This window comes from Monodon monoceros, unplaced genomic scaffold, assembly GCF_005190385.1.
Source record: "Monodon monoceros isolate NGI ecotype Baffin Bay Population unplaced genomic scaffold, NGI_Narwhal_1 Super_Scaffold_22, whole genome shotgun sequence".
Classification (NCBI taxonomy): domain Eukaryota; kingdom Metazoa; phylum Chordata; class Mammalia; order Artiodactyla; family Monodontidae; genus Monodon; species Monodon monoceros.
Genome location: NW_021703779.1, coordinates 99,997,867 through 100,025,287, shown reverse-complemented (window position 1 = coordinate 100,025,287; position 27,421 = coordinate 99,997,867). Strand labels below are relative to the sequence as shown.

The 27,421-nt window shown below is 44.6% G+C and overlaps 1 protein-coding gene across 1 annotated transcript in view; it reads right to left on the bottom strand.

Annotated features, from left to right (window-relative positions):
* Window positions 1–5,671: 5,671 nt before the first annotated feature.
* The window catches only part of SLC25A43 (solute carrier family 25 member 43), a 34,460-nt gene continuing 12,710 nt past the window's right edge, over window positions 5,672–27,421 (bottom strand). Inside the window, exons 4-5 of the mRNA XM_029240941.1 lie at window positions 6,839–6,973; window positions 5,672–5,998 (exon numbers count right to left, since the gene is read on the bottom strand). Of these exons, the coding sequence (XP_029096774.1) occupies window positions 5,798–5,998; window positions 6,839–6,973 (336 nt within the window). The 3' untranslated portion in view covers window positions 5,672–5,797. The remainder of the gene's footprint in view (window positions 5,999–6,838; window positions 6,974–27,421) is intronic.

Below are 27,421 nucleotides of genomic sequence, written 5' to 3'. Positions count from 1 at the left end.
TGGAGATTAATCCTTTGTCCGTTGATTCATTTGCAAATATTCTCTCCCATTCTGAGGGTTGTCTTTTCGTCTTGTTTATGGTTTCCTTTGCTGTGCAAAAGCTTTGAAGTTTCATTAGGTCCCGTTTATTTTTGTTTTTATTTCCATTACTCTAGGAGGTGGATCAAAAAAGATCTTGCTGTGATTTATGTCAAAGTGTGTTCTTCCTATGTTTTCCTCTGAGAGTTCTATAGTGTCCAGTCTTACATTTAGGTCTCGAATCCATTTTGAGTTTATTTTTGTGTATGGTGTTAGGGAATGTTCTAATTTCATACTTTTACATGTAGCTGTCCAGTTTTCCCAGCACCACTTATTGAAGAGACTGTCTTTTCTCCATTGTATATCTTTGCCTCCTTTGTCATAGATTGGTTGACCATAGGTGTGTGGGTTTATCTCTGGGCTTTCTATCTTGCTCCATTGATCTATGTTTCTGTTTTTGTGCCAGTACCATATTGTCTTGGTTAACGTAGCTTTGTAGTATAGTCTGAAGTAAGGGAGTCTGATTCCTCCAGCTCCGTTTTTTTCCCTCAAGACTGCTTTGGCTATTCAGGGTCTTTTGTGTCTCCATACAAATTTTAAGATGATTTGTTATAGTTCCGTAAAAAATGTCATTACGGAACAGAGTTCTGTAAAAAATTTGATAGGGATTGCATTGAATCTGTAGATTGCTTTGGGTGGTATAGTCATTTTCACAATATTGATTCTTCCAATCCAAGAACATGGTATATCTCTCCATCTGTTGGTATCATCTTTAATTTCTTTCATCAGTGTCTTATAGTTTTCTGCAAATGGGTCTTTTGTCTTCCTAGGTAGGTTTATTCCTAGGTATTTTATTCTTTTTGTTGCAATGGTAAATGGGAGTGTTTCCATAATTTCTCTTTCAGATTTTTCATCATTAGTGTATAGGAATGCAAGAGATCTCTGTGCATTAATTTTGTATCCTGATACTTTACCAAATTCATTGATTAGCTCTCGTAGTTTTCTGGTGGCATTTTTAGGATTCGCTATGTATAGTATCATGTCATCTGCAAACAGTGACAGTTTTACTTCTTCGTTTCCAATTTGTATTCCTTTTATTTCTTCTTCTTCTCTGATTGCCATGGCTAGGACTTCCAAAACTATGTTGAATAATAGTGGTGAGAGTGGACATCCTTGTGTTGTTCCTGATCTTCGAGGAAATGCTTTCAGTTTTTCACCATTGAGAATGAAGTTTGCTGTGGGTTTGTCGTATATGGCCTTTATTATGTTGAGGTAGGTTCCCTCTATGCCCACTTTCTGGAGAGTTTTTATCATAAATGGGTGTTGAACTTTGTCAAAAGCTTTTTCTGCATCTATTGAGATATCATATGGTTTTTATTCTTCAATTTGTTAATATGGTGTATCACATTGATTGATTTGCATATACTGAAGAATCCTTGCATCCCTGAGATAAATCTCACTTGATCATGGTGTATGATCCTTTTAATGTGTTGTTGGATTCTATTTGCTAGTATTTTGTTGAGGATTTTTGCATCTATATTCATCAGTGATATTGGTCTGTAATTTTCTTTTTTTGTAGTATCTTTGTCTGGTTTGGTATCTTCTTGGGTGATGGTGGCTTCACAGAGGGAGTTTGGGAGTGTTCCTTCCTCTGCAATTTTTTGGACGAGTTTGAGAAGGATGGGTGTTAGCTCTTCTCTAAATGTTTGAGAGAATTCACCTGTGAAGCCATCTGGTCCTGGACTTTTGTTTGTTGGAAGATTTTTTTTTTTTTTTTTTGTTGTACGCGGGCCTCTCACTGTTGTGGCCTCTCCCGTTGTAGAGCACACGTTCCAGACGTGCAGGCTCAGCAGCCATGGCTCACGGGCCTAGCCACTCCGTGGCATGTGGGATCTTCCCAGACCAGGGCACGAACATCTGTCCCCGGCATCAGCAGGTGGACTCTCAACCACTGCACCACCAGGGAAGCCCGTGTTGGAAGATATTTAATCACAGTTTCAATTTCATTACTTGTGATTGGTCTGTTCATATTTTCTGTTTCTTCCTAGTACAGTCTTGGAAGGTTATACCTTTCTAAGAATTTGTCCATTTCTTCCAGGTTGTCCAATTTTTTGGCATAGAGTTGCTTGTAGTACCCTCTTAGGATGCTTTGTATTTCTGCGGTGTCTGTTGTAACTTCTCCTTTTTCATTTCTAATTTTATTGATTTGAGTCCTCTCCCTCTGTTTCTTGATGAGTCTGGCTAATGGTTTATCAATTTTGTTTATCTTCTCAAAGAACCAGCTTTTAGTTTTATTGATCTTTGCTAGTGTTTTCTTTGTTTCTATTTCATTTATTTCTGCTCTGATCTTAATGATTTCTTTCCTTCTGCTAACTTTGGGTTTTGTTTGTTCTTCTTTCTCTAGTTCCTTTAGGTGTAAGGTTAGATTGTTTACTTGAGATTTTTCTTGTTTCTTGACGTAGGCTTGTATAGCTATAAACTTCCCTCTTAGAACTGCTTTTTCTGCATTCCATAGGTTTTGGATCGTCGTGTTTTCATTGTCATTTGTCTCTAGGTAGTTTTTGATTTCCTCTTTGATTTCTTCATTGATCTCTTGGTTATTTAGTAACGTATTGTTTAGCCTCCATGTGTTTGTTTTTTACGTTTTTTCCCCTGTAATTGATTTCTAATCTCATAGCGTTGTGGTCAGAAAAGATGCTTGATATGATTTCAATTTTATGAAATTTACTGAGGCTTGATTTGTGACCCAAGATGTGATCTATCCTGGAGAACGTTCCGTGCGCACTTGAGAAGAAAGTGTAATCTGCTGTTTTTGGATGGAATGTCCTATAAATATCAATTAAATCTATCTGGTCTATTGTGTCATTTAAAGCTTGTGTTTCCTTATTAATTTTCTGTTTGGATGATCTGTCCATTGGTGTAAGTGAGGTGTTAAAGTCCCCCACTATTATTGTGTTACTGTTGATTTCCTTTTTATAGCTGTTAGCAGTTGCCTTATATATTGAGGTGCTCCTTTGTTGGGTGCATATATATTTATAATTGTTATATCTTCTTCTTGGATTGACCCCTTGATCATTATGTAGTGTCCTTCCTTGTCTATTGTAACATTCTTTATTTTAAAGTCTATTTTATCTGATATGAGTATAGCTACTCCAGCTTTCTTTTGATTTCCATTTGCATGGAATATCTTTTTCCATCCCTTCACTCTCAGTCTGTATGTGTCCCTAGGTCTGAAGTGGGTCTCTTGTAGACAGCATATAGATGGGTCTTGTTTTTATATCCATTCAGCAAGCCTGTGTCTTTTGGTTGGAGCATTTAATCCATTCATGTTTAAGGTAATTATCGATATGTATATTCCTATGACCATTTTCTTAATTGTTTTGGGTTTTTGTAGGTCCTTTTCTTCTCTTGTTTTTCCCACTTAGAGAAATTCCTTTAGCATTTGTTGTAGAGCTGGTTTGGTGGTGCTGAATTCTCTTAGCGTTTGCTTGTCTGTAAAGCTTTTGATTTCTCCATCAAATCTGAATGAGATCCTTGCTTGGTAGAGTAATCTTGGTTGTAGGTTATTCCCTTTCATCACTTTAAGTATATCATGCCACTCCCTTCTGGATTGTAGAGTTTCTGCTGAGAAATCAGCTGTTAACCTTATGGGAGTTCCCTTGTATATTATTTGTCATTTTTCCCTTGCTGCTTTCAATAACTTTTCTTTGTCTTTAATTTTTGCCAAGTTGATTACTATGTGTCTCAGCATGTTTCTCCTTGGGTTTATCCTGTATGGGACTCTCTGCACTTCCTGCACTTGGGTGGCTCTTTCCTTTCCCATGTTAGGGAAGTTTTCGACTATAATCTCTTCAAACATTATCTCTGGTCCTTTCTCTCTCTCTTCTCCTTCTGGGACCCCTATAACGCGAATGTTGTTGCGTTTAATGTTGTCCCAGAGGTCTCTTAGGCTGTCTTCATTTCTTTTCATTCTTTTTTCTTTATTCTGGTCTGCAGCAGTGAAATCCACCATTCTGTCTTCCAGGTCACTTATCCGTTCTTCTGCCTCAGTTATTCTGCTATTGATTCCTTCTAGTGTATTTTTCATTTCAGTTATTGTATTGTTCATCTCTGTTTGTTTGTTCTTTAATTCTTCTAGGGCTTTGTTAAACATTTCTTGCATCTTCTCGATCTTTGCCTCCATTCTTTTTCTGAGGTCCTGGATCATCTTCACTATCATTATTCTGAATTCTTTTTCTGGAAGGTTGCCTATCTTCACTTCATTTCGTTGTTTTTCTGGGGTTTTATCTTGTTCCTTTATCTGGTATATAGCCCTATGCCTTTTCATCTTGTCTATCTTTCTGTGAATGTGGTTTTTGTTCCACAGGCTGCAGGATTGTAGTTCCTCTTGCTTCTGCTGTCTGCCCTCTGGTGGATGAAGCTATCTAAGTGCCCTGATGGGAGGGACTGGTGGTGGGTAGAGCTGACTGTTGCTCTGGTGGGCAGAGCTCAGTAAAACTTTAATCCACTTGACTGTTGATGGGTGGGGCTGGGTTCCCTCCCTGTTGGTTGTTTGGCCTGAGGCAAGCCAACACTGGAGCCTACCTGGGCTGTGATGGGGCTAATGACAGACTCTGGGAGGGCTCACACCAAGGAGTATTTCCCAGAACTTCTGCTGCCAGTGTCCTTGTCCCCATCGTGAAACAGAGCCATGCCCCAGCCCTGCAGGAGACCCTCCAACACTAGCAGGTAGGTCTGGTTCAGTCTCCCCTGGGGTCACTGCTCCTTCCCCTGGGTCCCGATTCACACACTATTTTGTGTGTACCCTCCAAGAGTGGAGTCTCTGTTTCCCCCAGTCCTGTCGAAGTCCTGTAATCAATTCCCACTAGGCTTCAAAGTCTGATTCTCTAGGAATTCCTCCTCCCGTTGCCGGACCCTCAGGTTGGGAAGCCTGATGTGGGGCTCAGAACCTCCACTCCAGTGGGTGGACTTCTGTGGTATAATTGTTCTCCAGTCTGTGAGGCACCCACCCAGCAGTTATGGGGTTTGATTTTACTGTGATTGTGCCCCTCCTACCGTCTCATTGTGGCTTCTCTTTTGTCCTTGGATGTGGGGTATCTTTTTTGGTGAGTTCCAGGGTCTTTCTGTCGATGATCGTCCAGCAGCTTGTTGTGATTCTGGTGTTCTCGCAAGAGGGAGTGAGAACACGTCCTTCTACTCTGCCATCTTGTTTTCCTCCTCGACAGTGGTAACTTTTAAATGTTAAATGTTTTCATTTAGTTTCTGATAAGGCATAATTTACACCATGGTGTGTGCATTCAGAAGTCAGCAAAGATTATGAGTTCCAGGACTGTATCAGGAAGCCTGGAGTGAATCTGGGTGAAACTAGGCTGCTGTGGGTTGGTGTAAGCTGTGAGCCTGTGGCGGAGCTCCCGGCGTGGTATCTGCCCAGCCACTTCAACTACATGTTGCTCTGAGGAGTCATGGCAATGCCCTTTTTTGGTGTTGTGTAAATTGCCTACTTACATTCAGAGTGTGAACTGCACATTTCACTACTGCTAGGTTCTGTTGTAAAACCTGGTGGGATGCCATCCTGCGACGGTCATGTTGGGAAACCCTCGGTGGCGTAGATGTTTACAGGGCCATCAGTTTGGAGCTCAGGTATGGCCGAATCTTCTCATTTCCAAGAGCAGCAGACAGGAGCACCCTCTTGTCACTCCACGCGTGCACAATTCTGAGGCTACATTTCTCTCTGATTGCAACACACCTTCAGTCAGTGCACTTCTAGCTCCATTCCGTTTTAAAGAGTTGGTTTTTTAGACTTTAGTTGTCCAGTTTTGAAAAACTTCTTCAATTCCCGTAATTCCTGGGGCTTCAAACTCTGATCCACCCCTGGGGTCAATTTATAGCTCAGAGGAGACACGATGTAACCATTTTGGTAAAGACAGATTCTCTTGCAGAACTCAAAGGTACCAAACATAACTCCAAAATATGGAACTATCTGTTTAAAAAGAAAATGAAAATCATGTTAAAATCTTAAAAGAAAACATCAATGCGTCTGCAATCGACTTGGATCAGGGTAAACTAAGATAAAGGCTGTAGACAATACAACATGGTCATTCTTTTCTGGAATCAGGGAAGATGGCAAAATGCAAGCTGGCCCAGTGAGGGTTGGGGAGAGGAATGGCAGAACCATTGAAGGGCACGCCCTGGGGAAGCCTGGGTCTGGGTTGATATGCATGTAGGCAGTCTGACACTGCCTGTCAACATATGCTTGTCCTTTTTTTTGGCTGTGCCTTGCGGCTTGCAGGATCTTAGTTCCCCAACCAAGGATCAAACTTGGGCCCAGCAGTGAAAGCACTGAGTCCTAACCACTGGACAGCTAGGGAATTCCCAACATGTGCTTGTCTTGATTGGAATCAGGAATCACTTTACATCAAGGTTAGTCCAAGGTTAGTCCACAGTTCTTAACTTTTTTTTTTTTTTTTGGTTATGGAGTTCTTTGGGAAAATAATGAAAGTTATGGATCCTCTCTGCAGAGGGATGCACAGATGCCCATATAGACACATTTTTGCATACAATTTTAGGATAGGGGGTTAAGTTCCCTTTGGAGTCCATGAACCTACATGTTGGGAACCTTTACACTAAATGCTCAGCTCCTCTGGGATGGGGTGTCAGATGCCCCAACACTGCACAGGGTTCCCACTCTCCAGGGCTGACAACCAGCCTGCATTGTGCTAGAGGAGTTGTTTCCAGGCAAACTGTAGGGGGAGCATCAAAGGCACAGAACAGGGTAGAAGTGAAAGAGGCAGACAAGCAGTAGACTCACCACTCCTCTCACCTTCAGTAAGTTGGCTGTCAATCCATTCCAGAGCCCCAGGACCCCTTGGGCTTTCACTATCTGCCGGAAGCAGTCCACTGCTCCTGAGAAATGGACATCTACTCCTCCACAGTGGGGAAGGTAGGAGCTCTGAGCCTGGCAGGAAACAGAAGATGGGATGAGGTGATTTAGCCACTGGGAAATAATGGTTCTAGTCAAGTAGTCAAGGTCTCAAGTCTGGGCTCTGGATGCAATGTCCTGGCCAAGATGATGATAAAGAATGGCTGCCACGAGGCTCTACCTGTTGCGTGGGCTTAGAATGAATATTAACATGCAGTAAAGCCATGACACCCCATTCACATATTTGTGGCTATTTTTTCTTGGAAGGAAGCAGCCATTTGGGATGGACTCAACTTCACACTTAACATTGCCTTGCCTCCCAAACTATGCCTGTTGGATGCAGTAGACACCTCTCAGGCCCTTCATCTTTTCTTAAGTGACTTCTGTTTCCTTGTCTTAACCGATTCCTCCTCTGTGAAGTTCTCAAGTGGGCACTGCTCATCTCCCCACATCACAGATGTTCCAGGCTGGGGAGCAGAGGGCAGGGCATTCTTCCAGCTCCCTCTTTCTGTTCCCAGACCCTGACTCTGCTGCTCTCATGCCAAAAGCTCTCAGCTGGGGCTCGTGCCACTGAACCACAATCCTGGTCCCTGCTCTCAGCTACTGGCCTCCTGGCCACTCTTTCACATTCACTGAGGCCTGTGACACCTGGTAGCTCACCATCTTCCAGACTCACCACCGTCGTAGGGAACTTCGGCATCTGTAGTCACAAGCCTTCCCATACCTAGTTTCTGGACCTTCAGTGATCCTCACCTTTACACCCCTTTGGCCACCCCATGGATTTCATCATCACCCCCAGTACCATCCTGACTGACCACCAAAATGCCCCATCTTTGAGAGTAACTTTTTTGTCCTTTAGAAAAACAATTTTACGATCAGATGAAATAACTTTTCACTATACCATCTATATGCAAATGGACTCTATTTGTTCACTGTGAGGGGGACAGCCCCTCATAGCTGGCTTTCAGAAATGGTGACAAGTTTACCTCAAGCTACGCACCTACTTTGGTTAGTTTCTGAAATGTCTAGCTGAGGCTAGTATAGCATTTTATTGCAATGGAATCAAGCCCTTCCATGTGGGAGAGGCAGTAGAGTATAAGAGTTGGAAAAGCATAAACTCTGGAGTCGGACAGGCTGGATTCTAGCCCATGGCTGCCCCACTTACTTACTGGCCATGTGACCCTGGGCAACTCACCTAACCTTTCTGAGACTCAGTTTCGTTATTTGGAAAATAAGAATAGTATCTGCTGTGAGAATGAATGAGATGTGCCTGCAAAGCACTCAGCGGTGTCAGGCACATGGAAAGGATCAATAAATATGAGCTAGTGCTGCTATTACTATTATGTAGAAATTATTCTAAATATCAATCAAATCCCTTACCTGACCTATTAGTCCTCTGTCTCCACTTCTGAACTGCTCGGACCAGTGTCCTCATCCATCCAGCTGCCCCGCTCCCTGATGCCTCTTTTTTTTTTTTTTTTTTTTTTTTTGAGGTATGTGGGCCTCTCACTGCTGTGGCCTCTCCCGTTGTGGAGCACAGGCTCCGGACACGCAGGCTCAACGGCCATGGCTCACGGGCCCAGCTGCTCCACGGCATGTGGGATCCTCCCGGCATGTGGGATCCTCCCGGACCGGGGCACGAACCCGCGTCCCCTGCATCGGCAGGCGGACTCTCAACCACTGCGCCACCAGGGAAGCCCCTCCCTGATGCCTCTTAACCACCATCGTTCAGATCACTAACCCCTCTAGTCACACGCCCTCTCCCTTGTCTCCCAGGCCACCACTTCCCTGCTGGCTTCACGGTCCTCTTTTTTTGTCCTCCCAGCTCTTCTTTTTTTGTTCCTAGTCTCAAAATCCTTTGCCTTTCAGCTGATCTCCATGCCCCCCTCCCCACCAACCCCTTCTCTGCTCCAAGCCGCTGAACATGAATCCACAAAGGGGCAGGTTGGTGCCACCAAAGCTTTGAGGTCTCTAACCTCTGCTGGATCCTCATACTGCAGAGCGAGCCCTGGAAGCATCCTTTCCCATTCCTCACAGTGGCTCTTCCCAACCTTACCACATCCCTCAACGCCCCACACGCCACACCGTGTCCTCCGCCCTAGATAGGCGACCCTGCCTCCCAGTTCATAGGGAAAATAGATGATCTTTTCTTCCCACTGGTGCCCTGGATCTCACACCTTTGAATTCCTCTTGGGCACCTTTCCCAAGAGACCTGATTTTCCCCCCTAGCAGAGGAATAAACTCAAGTCCCTCCCAAATTAAAAATGACCCCTTCCTCCAATCTTTGTCCTATAGACACTGCCCAATCTCATTCCCAAAGTAACATACAGTAAAGTTACCTTGTTTCGGTGTAGAGTTAGTTATATGAGTTTTAACACATGTATAGATCTGTGTGACCACCCTCACAATCAGGATACAGAACTGCTCCATCAGCCCCCAGAATGCTCCTGTGTTGCCCCTTTATGATCAACGTCACCCCCAGCCCCGGGCAGCCACTGATCTGTTCTGTCCCTATAGTTTTGCCCTCTGAGAATGTCATATAAATGGAAACATACAGCATGTAACTTTTTTGAGACCGGCTTCTTTCACTCAGCACGATGCCTTTGAGAGTCACCATGCTGTGTTCATCACTAGTTTCTTCTTTATTGCTGAGTCGTATTGCATCGTGTGGATGTTTGGTTATCCATTCACCTGCTGAGGCACAGCCCTTCCCACCTCCCCACTCACTGCTCTACCCACTCACTGTGGCATCTGTCTCCATGACTTCACTGAACTGATTCTGACCAGACCTATATCTTTTCCCTGCCTTTTAATAGTTGGTGTAATTATTTACTTTCTTTACTGGTCTGCTCCTACCCCCAACTAGAAGTTCAGCTCTGTAGGAAAAGGGATTTCTGTCCTCCATCAGGGCGAAGGGTGAACTTTGGGGTTTGGCCTTCCCTTTGAGGTACAGTAACAACCAAGCACAGACCAGAGTATGAGAAACAGGATATGAAATGAACAAGCTGAGTCTCCAGCCTGGAGTTACAGGAACCAAAATGGTCAGGGGACTTTGGCGAATGTCTTATTTTAAAGCATTTAACGTAGCACTGCTCCGACTCGGCCTCCTTCCCTTCTTGCCCCATCGAGAAAGAACTGCTGTCAAACAGATGTTAAGCCTCCTTTTCCTTAGAAAGAATCAGCCTAATCACAAGATTTGAAGCTCCTCCTGCTACTGTAAGACTGAAATATTGAAAAATGGAGATTGTGTTCATGTAGGAAATTAACCGTCTTATTCTGCTATGAGATAATATTATTGATTTATTTTCTGCCGGTTTCCAGTAAAACTGCAAAAAGCCCCCAGTCATGAGTCAAGGTAATAATTTTGCAACCTGAGACCCCCTACCACAACTAAAACAGAAGACACTAACCAAGTGTCTAACTCCTGTATAACTCATATACGTGAGTTATATGACAGGTCAGTTATAATCAATTTGTGATGAATCGGGGGCCATCTGTAGTCAATCTTAGGACCCTAACAATCTTCCAAATGTCTTTCCTTCACTCCACCTTCACCACCAAGCCACCATCAGTGCTCACATGGACCACCGCAGCAGCTTCCTTAGTAGTCTCCTTGGGACATAAAAAGTTTGAAACTCCTTGCCCTCCCTCCCTGTAGAGCGGCTAGAGTGATTTAAAAAAAATCAATGCATTTTATTCACCTGCTTAAAATATTTTAATGGCTTTATTAAAGCCACTTAGGATAAAATATAAATTTCTTACTGTTGTCTGTAAGCTGCAGTGGTAATATAGTGGTAAATATTTAACAGCTGGTTCTGTGGGCGGGGGAAGCCCTGAGTTGTAGCATTTGCTGACCTCAATGGTGTAAATGCTCCCACCGTGGCAGATTGCAGGCTACCAACTGTGAGGTCAACCAGCTCCCAAATTTGCTGCAATTTAATAATCAGCTCTCCTGAGCCAGTAGGAGATGGCTGTAGCACATGACTCAAAGGCTCAGGCCCTGAGTGACCTGCCCCCGTACATATTTTCAGTTTCATTTTGTGTCACTCTCTTTGCTCACATACTACACTCCAACTGCACTGGCCTTCTTTCTGTTCTTCTCTGCCCGCCTCTCTCCTCTGAGCCACAGGATCGTGTAACCGACTATCTACTTGACATCTCCACTCGAAAGTCTAACAAACACCTCAAACTTTATATGTCCTGCTCAGAACTCCACCCCAACGCTGACTGTCTCTAGCTGTCCTCATGTCAGGACATGGCACCGCCGTTGACCTATTTGGTCAGGCCCCAAACTGGAGTCACCCTTAAGTTCTCTTCATCTCTCACCTTCTGCTATCTCATCTCTCACCAGCTAGTTCCAGTGCTCCAAATGTATCCCAAATCTGTCCACTTTTCTTTCTTCCCACTATCATCGCCCTTGTCCAAACGACATCATCTTTCACCTTCACCACAACCGCTGCTAGCTCGTCTACCTGCCCTTAATCCCCACAGGGTGGCCAGGGTGATCTGATCTGGTTACTCCTTGACTTCAACTCTTCAGGGTGCCCCTGTTGCCCTCAGAATGAAGTCCAGACTCTTTCATCTGGCTTACCAGGCCCTCCATGACCTGGTCTCTGCCTGCTTCTCAGTCTGATCTCCTGTTCCTTCCTGCATTACATTCTATGCTTCAGACACTTTTCAGCTCCACTGCCAGTACCTCTCATCTCTCTTGAGTGACGACCAGACTTTGCTTAGCCATCCCTTCGTTTCCAGTCTCTGCCCTCTCCGATCCATCCTGCACACAGCAGCCAGGTACCGCTCAAAACTCGTCAGATGCTGTCATTGCTTTGCTTTGACACCTTCACCAACCCCCAGTTTTCCAAAGAAAGGCTTCCAGAAGGAGTGTTTTCCAAAGAAAACAGAATTCGAAACTCTCTACAGTTTGGCCCCCACCTGTCTTCCCAGTATCATTTCCCACTATCACCCCGTGATGGTTAGTTTCATGTGTCAACTTGGCTAGGCCGCCGTCAGTACCCAGCTATTTGGTTAAATACCAGTCTGGATGTTACTGTAAAGGTATTTTGTAGATGAGATTAACATTTAAATCACTAGACTTTGTTAATTTGATAAATTAGGAGTTTGGGATTAACATATACATACTACCGTATATAAAATAGATAACCAACAAGGAGCTATACTCAATATTTTGTAATAACCTATAAGGAAAAAGAATCTGAAAAAGAAGATATATAAAACAGAATCACTTTGTTGTACACCTGAAACTAACACAACATTGTAAATCAGCTATATTTCAATTAAAAGAAAAAGAATCACTAGACTTTGAGTAAAGCAAATTACCCTTCATAATGTGGGTGGGCCTCATCCAGTTAGTTGAAGGCCTTAAGAGGCAAAAAGACTGAGGTGCCCGGAGAAAGAGGGAATTCTGCCTGCAGTCTGCCTTTGGACTTGAACTGCAACATCTCCAGTCTGCTGGCCTACCATGCGGATTTCAGACGTGAGCCAAGTAACTAAAATCCATCTCTCTCTCTCTCTCTCTCTCTCTCTCTCTCTTTCTCTCTCTCCATATATACATCCTATGGGTTCTGTTTCTCTGGAGAACCTTGACTAATACCTACCCCCACCCCAGGAACCCTACATCCAGTCACACCCATTACCTCCTGAACATTACGTATACTTTTTCTGATGGGCAAAATTCTCCTCACCCAGGTCCACGTCAGATGCCACCTTATCTTGAAACTTCTTGATGCTGTGATTGGAACTGCTTGTTTCCTTGCTCCCTCTTCCTTTGTCTCCTTCCCTCCTTTTCTTGAAATTTACCTCTCTCTGTGTTTTTTTGTTTTTTTGTTTGTTTTTTGGCTGCGCCATGCGGCACGCAGGATCTCAGTTCCCCGTCCAGGGATCAAACCCATGCCCCCTGCAGTGGAAGTGCAGAGTCCTAACCACTGGACCGCCAGGGAAGTCCCTGTTTTTTTTTTAAAAACACTTTTTATTGTGGAAAATATCAAACATATACAAAAGTGGAGAGGCTAGTAAAATGAATGGAAAGTTCCACCACCCAGCTTCAACAATTAGCAGTGTATTGACAATCTTTTTTCATCTCTATCCCTTGCAAGACATAATTTTAATTTATCTGTTTAATTTAAATTTAGTTATGTTCCTCGAAAATACAATGGCTTCTTCTCTAAAATATAAAATAAAGTATATTACATATATAGAAATATATAATACCATTACCACACCTATGATATTTCCTTAATATCATCATGTATCTAATCAGTGTTCACATTTCCTGATTGCCTTATAATTAGTTTATAGCTTCTTTGTTTGAATTGAGGTTCTTTTCCTGTTTTGTGCTCCCTTAGTTATTGGTTAGACCTCTGCTGTGGTCCAGGCTACCTGGTATGAGTTATCTGGGTGCAATTTCTGGGCTGGCAGCCAGCAAGCTCATGGGAGCAGGCACTAGGCCTCCCTCACTGTCCTAGCTCTTTGGGGTCTAATACCCTTCATTGCACATACTGGGCACTCATTAAATGTCAAACAAAATTCCCCTTAATATCAGTGTCACTAGTAGTTTTTCCCAAATACAACTGTTTACCCGTGACCAGGCTCAAGTAAGCCACATGGATGGCCATGAAGTAAAATAATGGCCAATATTTACAGAGTGTTAGGTGCCAGGCGTTACACTGAGCATTTGACATGTACCAGCTCGTTTAATCCTCACAGAAGCCCCATGCAATAGGAAGTATTATCTTATTAGCCCAAGTTTACAGATGGCAAAATGGAGCCCGAGAAAGGATAAATCTCCCAAATCACAGACTGTATGAAAAAAAGCATCAACCTGAATTTGGGTCTGTTCGACTCAGATTCAAGCTCTACCCCACTAAGCTACACTGTTTCCTGATGCCCAGGACTGAGATGACTACCTCAGCCCTCGACAGACTCGTTTCCACACATCGTCCTTGGATGTGAGTGCCACAGCATGCACACCAAATGAATTCTTTATGCTGAGACTGGAGCTCATGGTGTGGTATGAATAAATGCCTCTACAAGCGTCATACTAAACAGATACCCAGATCACAAAGGCAAACCATATTGCTGGTTGCCCCTTGGACTAAATGTCTGTGCACCCCCAAAGTTCATATGTTGAAGCCCTAACCCCCACTGTGATGGTATTTGGAGGTGAGGGCCTCTGGGAGGTGATTAGGTCATGAGGGTGGAGCTGTCATGAGTGGGATTTGTGCCCTTATAAGGAGACACACAAGAGAGATAATGTCTCTCACTCCACCATGGGGGAAACACAGCAAAAAAGTGGCCATTTGCAAACTGGAAGTGGGTTCTCACCAGACACCAAATCTGCTGGCACCTTGATCCTGGACTTCCCAGCCTCCAGAACTGTGAGAAATAAGTGCTTGTTGTTTAAGCCAGCAAGTCTATGGATTTCTGTTACAGCAGCTCCAACTAAAATACCCCCAAAGAAAGAAGGAATGGTAAGGCTACACAGCAGTGCTTTTCAACCTTTAGCTGCATGTTAGACGAAACAGGGAAGCTTTTCAAAACCATCAGTGATTGGGATCCACCCACAGAGACTGAGATTTAACTGACCTAGGGTGAGGTCTGGACGTCAGCATTTTTGGCAAGCTCCTCACATGAGTCTGATATGCGGACAGGTTGAGGATCACTGGTGTAGGCCCTCCATAGCACAAGGCAGCTCAGGCTGAGACCTGAGCCCATCGATCTGCCGCTGACGGTGAGAACGCCTGGGGAAAGCACACGGGTCCTGAGGCCAGACTGCTTAGATGGAGACCTCACTTTGCCACTTACTAGCTCTGGGACTTTGAGCAAATGCCTCGACCTTCCTGAACCTCAATTTCCTCATCTGTAAAATGGGACAATAATAATAACACCTACCTTATAGGATTGTTGTCAAGATTAAATGAAACATACGTAAGGTGCTTAGAACAGCATTTGACATATAGTAACCACCATTATCATTATTATTTAGTATTTAAACTTGGAGAAGAGGGAATTCCCTGGTGGTCCAGTGGTTAGGACTCTGCGCTTTCCCTGCCAAGAGTGCAGGTTTGATCCCTGGTCAGGGAACTAAGACCCCATAAGCTGCTCAGCATGGCCAAATAAAAAAAAAAATCCCCAACCCCCCAAAAAAATTAAAAACCAAAACTTGGAGAAAAGTATACTGAAGACTAAACCAACCCAGTAGACTAGAACGCTAGACCGCCATTTGCCCGAACCGTATCTTCCTAGCAAAGACACACAAAACATGTCAGGTTACTAGCTACAAGGCTCTGAAGTTAAATCCTCCCTCCACACAAACCCAGGCAACTATCCCATGGCGTCTAGTTCAGATCTGCAGCTGCCAGTGTGGGCATGCAGCATTCTGCAGCAGACATCATCTGAGAAAGCCGGGTCCTAGTCCTGGCTCTGCCACGATCTGCATAACCTTGACCAAGTCCTGTAGTGCATTGAACCTTAGTTTCCTCACACGTCAGTTAAGGAGACTGGAACTAAATGAACTTGAAGGCCCTTTCTTGCTCCTCTAATCCATGCTGTTGGTCCCACTCAAGGCTCCTTCCTGCCCCCAGGACTTCAAATCTGCCGTTCCCTCTGCCTAGCTAAGTCTCTCTTACTAATCAGACTAAACAGCGCTTCTTCAGAGAAGTCTTCCCAGATCTCCAGCCTAAGTCAGGAGCCTAGTAAACACTTTTGGTCACCCTGTACTTCTCTTTCCTGGCACGTGACACAGTTTGTAATGATTTAGTGTATAATTATTTCTCTCATGTCTCCCCCACCTCACAGACTATAAATACCATGAGGGCAGTGACCATGTCTATCTATCTTGTATGTGGTTTTAGCCCCCAAATCTACCAATATGCCAGGCATCCAGTATGTGCTTAATACATACTGAAGAAAAGGAGGAACGAACTTGCAGTTGATGGAAATGAAAGGTAAATGCTTCAAAGCAATGTGCTTGATTGTTTCTGTGATAAACTCCATAGAGTCCTTCCAACAGAGGCAACATTTTAGGTTGTTCATTCTTTCCATGAGTTCTGAAATAATTAAACAATATTTATGAAGATGTAAAACTCATATACCCTTGACCAAAGCAATCCTGTTTCTAGGAATCTATCCTACAGATATATTTGCCCCTGTGGGAAATGATGTGTTAACGAGGATTTTTGTTGCAGCATTGTTAGTAACAGCAGCAAGTTGGAAATAATCTAAATGTCCATCAATAGGGGGCTGGTTAAAGAAACAGTACATCAGACTATGGAATACTATGTCACCATTTAAAAATATGTGGCAGCTCCATCTGGACTGATAAGGTGACATCTCCAAGATACATTTTTAGGTGAAAAAAACAGTGCAGAAGAGTGTATGTAGCATGCTGCTGATTATCTAAAAACAAAAAGAACATAAATGTGCACGTTTATGTGTATCTTTACACAGACCACCTTTGGAACGACTGGATAAGAAACTGGAAACAACCAGTGTTTTCTCTGCAGTGAACTGGGAGTCCCAGGGACAAAGGTTGGGGAAGGCTTACTTTTCAATGGACACTCTTTGTACCTTTTGGATTTTGTATCATATGCATATGTTACCTATGCAAAAGGTAGAATATTAATTTTAAAAGATCATTAATTAAGACAATGAGAAGACAAACCACAGACTAGGAGAAAATATTGGCGAAAGTCATATCTGATAAAGGACCGTTATCCAAAACATACAAAGAACTCTTAAAGCTCAACAATAAGAAAACAAACAACCCAATTACCACTACACACCAATTAGAATGGCCAAAATCCAGAACACTGATAGCAACAAATGCTGGTGAGGATGTGGAGAGACAGCAACTCTCATTCATTGCTGGTGGGAATGCAAAATGGTACAGTTACTTTGGAAGGCAGTTTGGTGGTTTCTTACAAAACTAAATATATTCTTACCATAGGAGCCAGCAATTGTACTGATTAGATTAGATCTTAGTATTTACCTAAAGGGGGTTAAAAAAAACCTTATGTCCTCACAAAAACCTGCACGTGGATGTTTAAAGCAGCTTTATCTATCATCGCCAAAGCTTAGAAGCAACAAGATGGCCTTCAGTATGTGAATGGATAAATAAACTGTGGTATCAGACAATGAAATATCATTAAGCATGAAAAAGAAATGAGCTACCAAGCCACAAAAAGACACAGAGGAAAGTTAAATGCATACTATTAAGTGAAAGAAGCCAATCTGAAAGTGCTACATACTGTATGATTCCAACTATATGACATTGTGGAAAAGGTAAAATATGAAGACAGTAAAAAGATCAGTGCTTTGGGGGAGAGGATGAATAGGCAGAGCACAGAGGATTTTTAGGGCAGTGAAAACACCCTGTATACTATAATGATGGATACACGTCATTATACATTTGTCCAAACCCACAGAATGTACACCACCAAGAGTGAGCCCTAAGGTAAACTACAGACTTTGGGTGATTCTGATGTGTCAGTGTAGCTTCATCCTTGGTAACAAATGCACCCCTCTGGTGGGGGCTGTGGGTAATGGGGGAGGCCGCGCACGTGTGGGGAAGGGGTACGTGGGAAATCTCTGCACCTTCCTCTCAATTTTGCTGTGAACCTAAAACTGCTCCAAAAAACCCCCAAAGTCTTAATTTTTTAGAAAAAAGCATTTAAAAGGAGAGACCAAAGAAAGACAACAAAAACAAACAAAAAAAAAAGAGAGTCTGCTAGTTGGGGCAAACAGGAGCTCAGAACCTTTCACTTATTATTTGGAAACAACTTTTATCTTCTGTAGCCATATGGGACGCAACCTGAAGACCAAGTGGTCCACTTCCCAAGCCATCTGAGGACATACATGTGTGGAAGGCAGTTGTGGTAGGAGGCTTTTGTCCTTTGGCAAATCCCCAATAGTCAAACAAGCCAAAAAAAAAAAAAGCCAATGGTATTGAAGTAAAAGGACCTTTATGTCCTGTGAGCCACATGGCCCAAGTTTCTCTTGGCAGAGCTAGGTCCCCAAGAGTTATCCTCATACAGCCGAGAAGCACCCTGGCTCTGTGGTGGGGACGTCCACAGAAACGGGTGCAGGCAGCTGCCCCCGGCTTGGCAAGCCTACAAGTCACCCCCCATCCTGGCTGAGGTGCCCGAGGACCTGCTCGGAAAGCCCGCAATGACATGGGGGAAGCGAGTAAATGGACAGCAGGTTAGTATTTTGCTTGGGAAGAGAAGAGAAACAGTTCCCATGTGCCGATTGGGGGCGGGGGTGGGGAAATCAAAAGTGCAGCTGGGGCAGAAAGCAATCGAGATGCATGCAAGCGAGAGCAGCAGAGGGAGGCCGTGGGAGCGCATGCTGAGCAGCGGCGGCCGAAGAGCCAACTTTCACTGTCACCTTTTTAAATTTAATTTTTAATTTTTTTAATTTTTATTTTTTGGCTGCACCCCACGGCTTGGGGGATCTTAGTTCCCCGACCAGGGATTGAACCCAGGCCCTCGGCAGTGAAAGCGCGGAGTCCTAACCACTGTACCGCCAGGGAATTCCCTAGTGTCACCTTGATTGGGAGTGAGACTGGGTAGGAAGGGTGCAGGAGATTTGGCAGATGCCAGTTTTCTGCAGGCTGGGAATACAGACATAGGCAGTACCTGCACAGGGTGGCCTCTAGGTAAACGCCTGTTAAATTAACCCAACGAATGAATGATCCACTCCCCTACCATCCCTGATCACCATTATCTATAGAGACGAAGACCTTTTGAGGTCTCACAATGCTAGCTCATATGCGTGTTTATAGCGATCATACGAAAACACACAAACACACCTGGCCCGGCTTTTATGGTTCTAATCAGGCCTTCAACGCCATGCATAGATTCTGAAGAGATGCTTCAAGAACAATAAAAATAGTACCTCGGTTTTATTGAGTATTTATATTGAGTGTTTATCTTGTGCCTGGCTCTGCATCTGCATTAACCCAATTCAGTCTTCTCCATGGGGATATGAGCCAGGCGTTAGGCTTCTCCCCGCGTTTTACAGATGAGGAAGATGCGGTTCAGAGAGGCGATGTGGCTTACCCAAGTTCACGGAAAGAGTAAGGGACAGGGATGGCATCCAAAGCCCACACTCTGGACCGATGAGCTAATCTGCCCACGAAAGCTTTAAGATGAACACAGCTGTCAAAAACAAATCAACAGCTCTGTGGGGGAAAGGAGGTAAAAACTGGTGCTGCGTTTCTAAAGCTGGCTTGAGGCCAGCGGAGGGATGGGGAAACCCCAGTGTTCATCTCCTCCTGACAGCAGGAGCCGCAGATGACTGCTCATAGCTGCAGGCCTTTCTTGGCTGACAGAAGGCCTTTTCTGGGACCTTTCTTTCCCTTTCCCCTACCTCTCTCTTCACCCCCACTCTGGAGGCAGGGGGAAGGGGGACGCCTGTCTTAGCTGCTGTTACTGTTTAGCTGGAGCTCAAAGAAGTCTGCTTAGCGGAGGGTGGCCATTTTGATACCCAGACTTTATCTCTTGGAAGGGGTAAGCCAGCTCAGGTCAAGAGAAAGGGCAGAGTGATTTCACAATGAGTGGAATTAGGAAGGCTCCTCCCTGCTCCCTCCTTGCCTGCCCTCCAGGGGATAGTCTCCTTTCCATGATCAACAACTGTCATCCCTAAAGTATTTAGGGCACTCTACACCTTTGGAAAAAACAAAGGGGGGGCTTCTCCTTTCCTTACACCTTAACGATGATGCTCAAACGAAGCCACCTGGCCTGAGGGATGTCCAGACATCTACCTGGATCTGAAAAGCATACTTTTTTCTCAGAATTGCCAAGGCAATGCTACTGACTTAGGCAGAAGTCAGTCCCCAGAGGGGCCAGCCCCCAGAGCAACATGATGGCAAACAGTTAAAAATGCAACGAACGAAAAAGGTAAGGTTCCCATCCTCTCTAAGCTCTCTAAGCCCCGAGAGCTTAGAACCCAGCAGTGTTTGTACTTCAGGATCATCGGGCAAGTTGGCTGTGCTGGGGAAATAGAACTCTATTCCTACTGACGATAGACACGACGTCAACCAAGAAATGTTGAACTAGGCGGAACATCTGCAACTCGCTTAGCGCTTCCTAGCAGGTGTGATGAGAACAATCTACTTTCCCCTCCTGGGGCTTTGCACCTGCTCTGCTAGGGGCTCCGTGAGCCGGAGGGGCTTTCTTCCCAGTCCGTCCCAGCGGCGTGGCCAGTCTGAGGCAGCCAAAGGTCCATGGCTACTGAATGTTCTCTGCTTCTCATTGCAACCTGCCGGCTTCAAGCCTTCCATTGTCAGGCTGCCAGTGACCAAAGAAAGCCAGAGGCGCCCACAGCCTGGTTTTCCAAAGGTTTTTCTTCTCCAACTTGAGTTAACCATACCCTGGCCAAAGCCACCCTCGTGCCTGTTTCTGAGCTTGCGCACTACTGTTTCTTTCAACCGAGGCTGTGTGCTCCCAAATCTCAAGGTTAGGTTTCCCTCTCCCTCATCCTCTACTCCCACACCCAGGGCAAGGGAACTGGAAAAAAAAAAAACAAAAAAAAACCGATTACCTAGCATCTAGGACCAAGCCCCTATAGTCCTGGTGGATAAAGCGTGGGCCTGAAGGAGAGACCTAGGTTCAATCCCAGCCCCCCGCCCCACTTGCTAGCTAAGTGACTGTTGGGCAAGTTACCCTCTCTGTGCCTCAGTTCCTCACCTAGAAACTAGGAATAATAACAATACTTAATAGGGTCGATAAAGAGGATGGAATGGGATGATAAACTGCCTGGTCTGTATCACATGACCAATAAATGGTAGTTATTATCACATTATTACAATTTCTTATGCCCAGGGAAAACTTTCCTTTCGTTACCTCCTCCAGACATATTTTGTCCCCGGACAAAAGCCTCCCCACCAAAGGAGGGCACAGATTTAGACCTGTTCATTCACATCACATTTACTGAAGTCAACAAACTGACGAATACAAGTGTTATGATACCGATTCATCAGGCACTTCCAGGCACTGTACAAAGCGGTGGGAGGTTGCCATGAAGAGGGGGGTGTACATCAAGACTGTTTTACTCTGTCCTTTTAGCATATTTACTTCTCTTGAAATGGTAACAGCTGTTGGAGCTGCGATACACAACTGGAGAGCTAAGGTAGGGGGTGGGAGATAGTGCACTTTCAGAGCGAGGATTGCAGGCAGTCTGAGACAGGGGACAAGTCGAGGTTTCCCTAGGTCAGCAGGCCGGGGAAAGGGCAGGCTGTTCTTACCTTCAGCAGGGGGTAGGGACGAGCACACAGACTTGGGGCTCACCCAGCAGCAGCTAAGGTTCAATTCTGTACTCACAAGGCAGTGAGATCTCAGAAGCCGGCCCAGAACTTCATTCATTTTTAAACAAGTATCGAGTGCCTGCTACATGAGGCTACGTGCTGTGGGGACATACAAATGTGTAAGACATATGTCCCAAAGGCAAAGAGCTCAAAGTCTAGAAGGAATAATGGACACAGAAGATTACGATTCAAGGAAGCATGTGACGTGGGCCTGAGAGCTATAGCGAGAGGGAGCTTTGGGCGTTCAGAATGGGGAGACTTCTTCCTCTTGAGGAGGGGAGAGAAGGCTTCAGGAGGGGGCTCACACAGGGTGGGGATGTGCTGCAATGGTGGAGAGATGGCAGAAGGTGGGGCACGCGGAGAAATGCTGTGGAAAATAAACCAGCTGGACCAGAGCGCACATACAGGCTAAGAGCATCATTTAAAAGGGGCTGTTCACCCATAAAGCTTTTGGAACAAAATATGCCCTTGGGGGTGGGGTGGGAGTGACAGTGAAAACAGCATCTGCAGTTATCGGCAGAGCACCCTGTTCGTTAACCTGGATTCTCCTACCCCCGAATCCCCTCCGAGGCCGTGGGGAACACCCCCATTTGTGGTTCTACAGAGGCAAAACACCTGCCTTTATCCATCACGATAGAATAGCTGTTTGAGGGGTAGGAAAAGCCAACTCCTTTATCAAACGAAAGCAACAGATGTATGCTGTTGTAGGTCAGAAGAGACAGCCACCACGTGGCAGATGTCAGGTGAGATGGAGGTAGATGCCCCAGGCAGAGCGGACAGGAATGTGAAATACACTTATTCTTCAGGGGGATGGGGGAGGGGAGCTAAGATAATTTTGATTGAATTGGAGGCTGGAACAGAGCAGAGGTCAGAAAAAGGCATGTTCTGTTTAGCCCTGGCAGGATTTAACAATTTTTATTGGCCAACATTGAAAAATTGGGATCTTACATAAAAATCTGGATTTCAGGCTCCCTTGAAAAGTGGGCCCACATTTCTAAATGGCATCTATCCTTTGGAGAAGAGGAACTTGCTGCAGCTTCCCCTGGCCCACTTTGCTCCACGCTGCAATTCATACTTAGATGCTGGTCACATTTTGTGAGCACAGTGCAGTTAGCGCTCCAGAATGCTTCTGAAAGCCAGGATGGCTCAGACTGCATCGGAATCCTTATTCTCTAGGGGGTCAGTGTTATGTTACCTGGGTTTCCCTACTTTCTCTTTTTCCTGTTACTTCCAAGTTCCTGCCGGCATCTGATTTTGCGACTCCTGATATAGGGGGCCTCTGTGCAATGAGCGCGGCAAAGTTGGTAAGGGCAGCCTGCCAGGCCAAGGGGCTCAGCCTTTATTCTCTCAGAGCAATAAAGGACACAACGCAGGCAGATCTTAAGAAAATTCATCTGGCAGAAGCCTGGGCTGGAGGGGACTGAAATGAATATTGGCCCTGGTGATAAGTTACATCTCAGGTTACTCAGTGACTGAGTGTGTGAACTTGGGCAGGCTACAGAACCTCTCAGTGCCTTGATTTTCTCCTCTGTGAAATGGGCTTGATAAGCACAGTGCCCACCTGGCAGGTTTATTGCCAGGATTAAATGAGATAATGAGCATAAAGCCCTCAGCACAGTGCCTGGTACATTAGTACCCAATGTTTATGATCAGTTTTAGAGTTAATCCTGAGACCAATTAGAGGGTTGCTGCAGTAGCCTAGGTATGAGCTGATAAGGTCCTAGATTAGGGCAGGGACAGTGACAAAAAGAAAGACCAACGTGGGACGTTAGGAATGAAGACCCAACTGGGTTCAAGGTTGACTGGGGGAGGGGGAAGGGAAAGAGTCAAAGACAACTTCCGGGTCTGCAGCCTGGGTGGCTGGGGGAATGACAGCACTGAAATGCAGAACCTTGGGAAGACAGTTTGATACATACTTAGAGGTGACCCTGGAGAGGCGACAGCCAAATGGCAGTGTCCGGCAAACAGTGAGAAGTGTGGGGCCAGGGCTCGGGAAATGTGGCTCAGGGCTGAGGATGTGGACCTGAGTAGGAGGAGCCACGAGAGGGGCGGGGCGCCCTGGCGGGAGTGCCCAGTTCAGCATCTCAGGCAGGTTCAAGCATCTGTCTGAACAGCTGGGGCCCTCTCTTCACTCAGGGACCGTGCCTCTTCTGCTCAGTCAGCTGTGCGCCTTGGATACTACCTCTGTCCCTCATCTTATGTGCTTTCAGTTCAAATGCTGACCTGGCCTAATCCTGCTTGCCTTGTGAGCCCTGATGGGGTCGAAGTCCCCTGGGTAGAAAGCAACAGGCTAACACTTGGTTTTATGTTTAATGAAACGGAGACACCTAATACGGGCTGCAGGGAGGGGGGTCAGGGAGAGTTGTGGGAGACTGAGCTTGTGCCTGGTGCCTCCCTCCTTACCCTCTCAGAAGGCCCACCAGATTCCAAAGCTCCACCTTCTCAGCTGCTCCCTGGATTTTCCGGGCAGCTTATCTTCCTCTTTTTTTTCCACATGAACTGTCCAGAGAACCATTTGCTCAGGACTCCGTGGTCCTTATGGAGAGCCCACAGACTCGTCAAACTAATTAGTTCCAAGCTCAGGGCCAGGTGTGGGAGAGACAGAAGTGGAAAGGCCGGGTATGCACCCGGAAGAGCTTGAGCTGAAATGTGCTGAAGTGTGGCCAAGGGCATTTCAGGCAGGGTGGTCTTGGGGGCCATGAAAGCGCCCCAGGTATGGGGGCACCTCATCCTATCTGTGCACAGGGCTGACTCACCCCCTTCCCAGCAGAAACCATCCCATCAAAACATGCACATGCATAATTTATTTACCTCTCCAGTCTCTAGCATGCCAGCGAGGAGCCGGGGTGAGAAAAAGAAAAAGGAATAAAATGAGTGTAAGCGCGGTGAAGGAAGGGCTCAGCTGGTTAAACAAGACTTATGATTACTGTCATTAGCGTTCAAGAGACTTCCAACCTGATGCGGCATTAAACGGACAGATTGTGTGTGTGTATGTGTGTGTCTGGATAAAGCATACATTAGGAGAATGAGACATTCAGACAAAGTGGCCAGTCGGTATGGGGGTTCAGGAAATTCCCTGTCCAGCTTGTTATCCAACAGACACCTGACATTGATTTGCTTCCTGATGGACAGTGTAAGGAGGAAAGCCGATGGAATGCAAATGTTACCATTAAGTGTGTTCAGGTCAGAGCAGCCCGGCTGCCCTGCAAAGCTCTCTCCTCATAAATTCTGCGGACAAACCCTGCCTGCTCCCACAGGGGGTGGCGGGGAGACTGTTATTAAAGCTCTCTCTTCTTGGAGAAGTTGGATTGAGTGCTCTGCAGGAACAAACAACAGCCACAATACAATTTACAGTTAGCCTGTTGTTTCTAGGTTCCTTACTCTCCGAACTGAAGATGTATTTTGAGCGGGGATTAGGGGGTTGTTAACTAGTCGGTGATCACCAGCTGCAGGGCTCCCATACCCTCAGGTAGTGCTCAGACAAGCTCCGTTACTGCAGCGACATCTAGTGGCCAGAGAAAGCAACGCAGTTTGCATTTTAAAGCAGTCTGTGGTTCCGTTTTGGGGAGTTGATTCTTTTTAAGTAGGCGGGACAAGGTATTAGTGTTTATTAACTCCTGTAAAATAACAGTTTGATCGCAACCGTAAGATTTCGCTTCCCGTATCTTTGGATGACATTTATGTTGTCATTCATAACTGGATGCTGATCATATATTGTGAAAACCATGCAATTGCCTCTTTCGATTTTTTTGTTTTTTTTTTACAACCATCATGACTTTGCACTTATTTGAAAGCTTTTTGTTGAAGCTCTGTGTATGCATTATGCATAAGGTTTCCATACAAGGGAAAATATGATCAAATTTACTCCCAAATACCCACTTCTAGTGTATAGCAGATTGTTGCGGTAGGCATATATTCTAGAGTAGAATGTAGTGGTGGCTAGCTTACCCCATAAGAGGTCATTGTTCTAGCTCTCAGGTGGAAAAAGGAAAGCTAAAAGTTTACAGAGAAGACTGAAACCTCCACCCTCACATTTAGATGTCAGTGAATTTCATCTGAAACCCTTTGTGATATTGTGATGTATAATAAGAAATATATACCTGGTCTTCGTCCCCATTTCTGGCATAGAGCTCCTATAATCCTTGACATTACCTAAGTGATGAGAGCAATAAAGGTGCCTTGATATTCATAACAAACCCCTTTCAACCAAGTCTGAGTTTATGTTGATGTAGCGACTTTTGGAAAGCACCTAAGGATGGGGCCTGGTTGCCAGTAATCTAGTGAGTCAACTGGTTTCCTGAGTTCTGTGAGACACTCTAGCAAATTAACTGAATCCAAGGATGGGGCTGTGGGAACCTCTAATTTATACTTCAGAAGCATGGGTGACAACCTGGACTTGACATCGGCATTTGAAGTGGGGGGATAGTCTTGTGGGACTGAGCCCTTGACCTGTGAAATCTGATGCTGTCTCTGAGTAGAGAGTGTCCGAGTTGAGTGGAATTGTAGGACACTCAGCTGCCGTTGGAGACTTCCTTGGTGTAGGGAAAAAACCCACACACCGGAGTTGGTCCTAGACTCTACCCTTTCTCACTGACTGCTCCAACCCCCAGGCTCAAAGCCCTGGGTTTGAGCAGGCTTACTATGGGGAGGAAGTGAGCTCACTAAACCTTGAACTCTGCATAAGGAACACTAAATTATAAGAGGTGCCAGAAAGTGCTGGCGAGACGCCTCTGGCTCTACTATTTCAAAAAGCAATCCTCAAAGCATGGAAGCCAGTGATATAAGCCGCCTTAGTTTCATCCATCTTCTGATGGCCAACCAGCGAGAGCCCATTCTCACTCCTGACAGGAAGATAAATTCCTAGGGCCAGGATGTTAAAAAAAATGAATAAAAAGCTTGTAGTATATCATACCTCCTTCCCACTCAACCTCACCCTGGATTTTTTTTTAAGAAGCTATCTTTTTTAGAAAGAGCATAATTATCATATGAAGAAATCAACTTTTATAAGAGTTAACCATATGAAGTTGCCCTTTGGGTATGTCAAAAAGGTAGGATGTTGGCAATGTCATACGGTTCAATGTAAAGAAAGAAGACTGAAGCTATAGGGGAGATATACAGTATTCCTGAATAAAGATAGAATATTTTACATAAATTATTCCAAGTATATAGGTTGAACATAACTCCAGTTATAATCACAAGGTAGTTCTAAAGTTCATCAGGAAGAACAAATGACTGAGAATAATCAAGGAAATGTTGAAAAGAAGAGTGGTGAGGGGGTAGATGCCCTGTCAGACACTACAAGGTATTATAAAGCTATAGGAATTGAAATAGTGTGGCTCTGGCACGAGGACAGACTGACAAAGCTGCAGCTCAGAATACACAGCCCCAAGACAGACTCTAGAACATATACAAGTATCTAGGATGTGGTAAATGTCGAAGCACGGAGTAGTGGGGAAAAGAGATTATTCCAAAAATGGTGCTTAAACAATTGGTAAACTATTTTTTTTGAAAGTCAGATGATTACCTCACATCATACCTCAGGTAAATTCTAAATAAAGTGATAAGTGTAAAAATTACAACAAAAATATTTAAAGAACTATATAAGTGAATAGTCATGTGATTGTGGGATGGGGTAGGCCTTTTACACAGAAGAGCAAAGTTAGAAACCAAAAAATAGTAATATATATATATATTTGCATAAAAATTTTAAAGTATGTATAATAACAACATAAACAGTATTAGAAGCCAACTGTCAAACTGGGAAAAATGCATGCAGTGTATGACAAAGGGTTAATATCTTTAACCTATAAAGACTTCTTATGTATTAGTAAAAAAAGCTGAATAGCCTAGAAAAATAGGCAATGGATACAGAAAATTTACAAAGAAATACAAAGGACAAATTGATATATGAAAAGCACGCAATTTGCTCAAAATCAATGAAATTCAAATTAATGTGCCAGCATTTTCCAGCTATTATTAGGTTCACAAGGATTTAGAAAGTGATAGTCATTACAGTTGATGGGAGTTGAGATGGACCACCCCACTCACTGCTGGTGCAGGCGTAAACTTACAGCCTTTCTGGGGTGCAAACTTCATTAAGAGCCTTAGAATTATTTTTATCTTGTGGCCTGTATTTCTAGGAATACAGCTAAAGGGTGTCA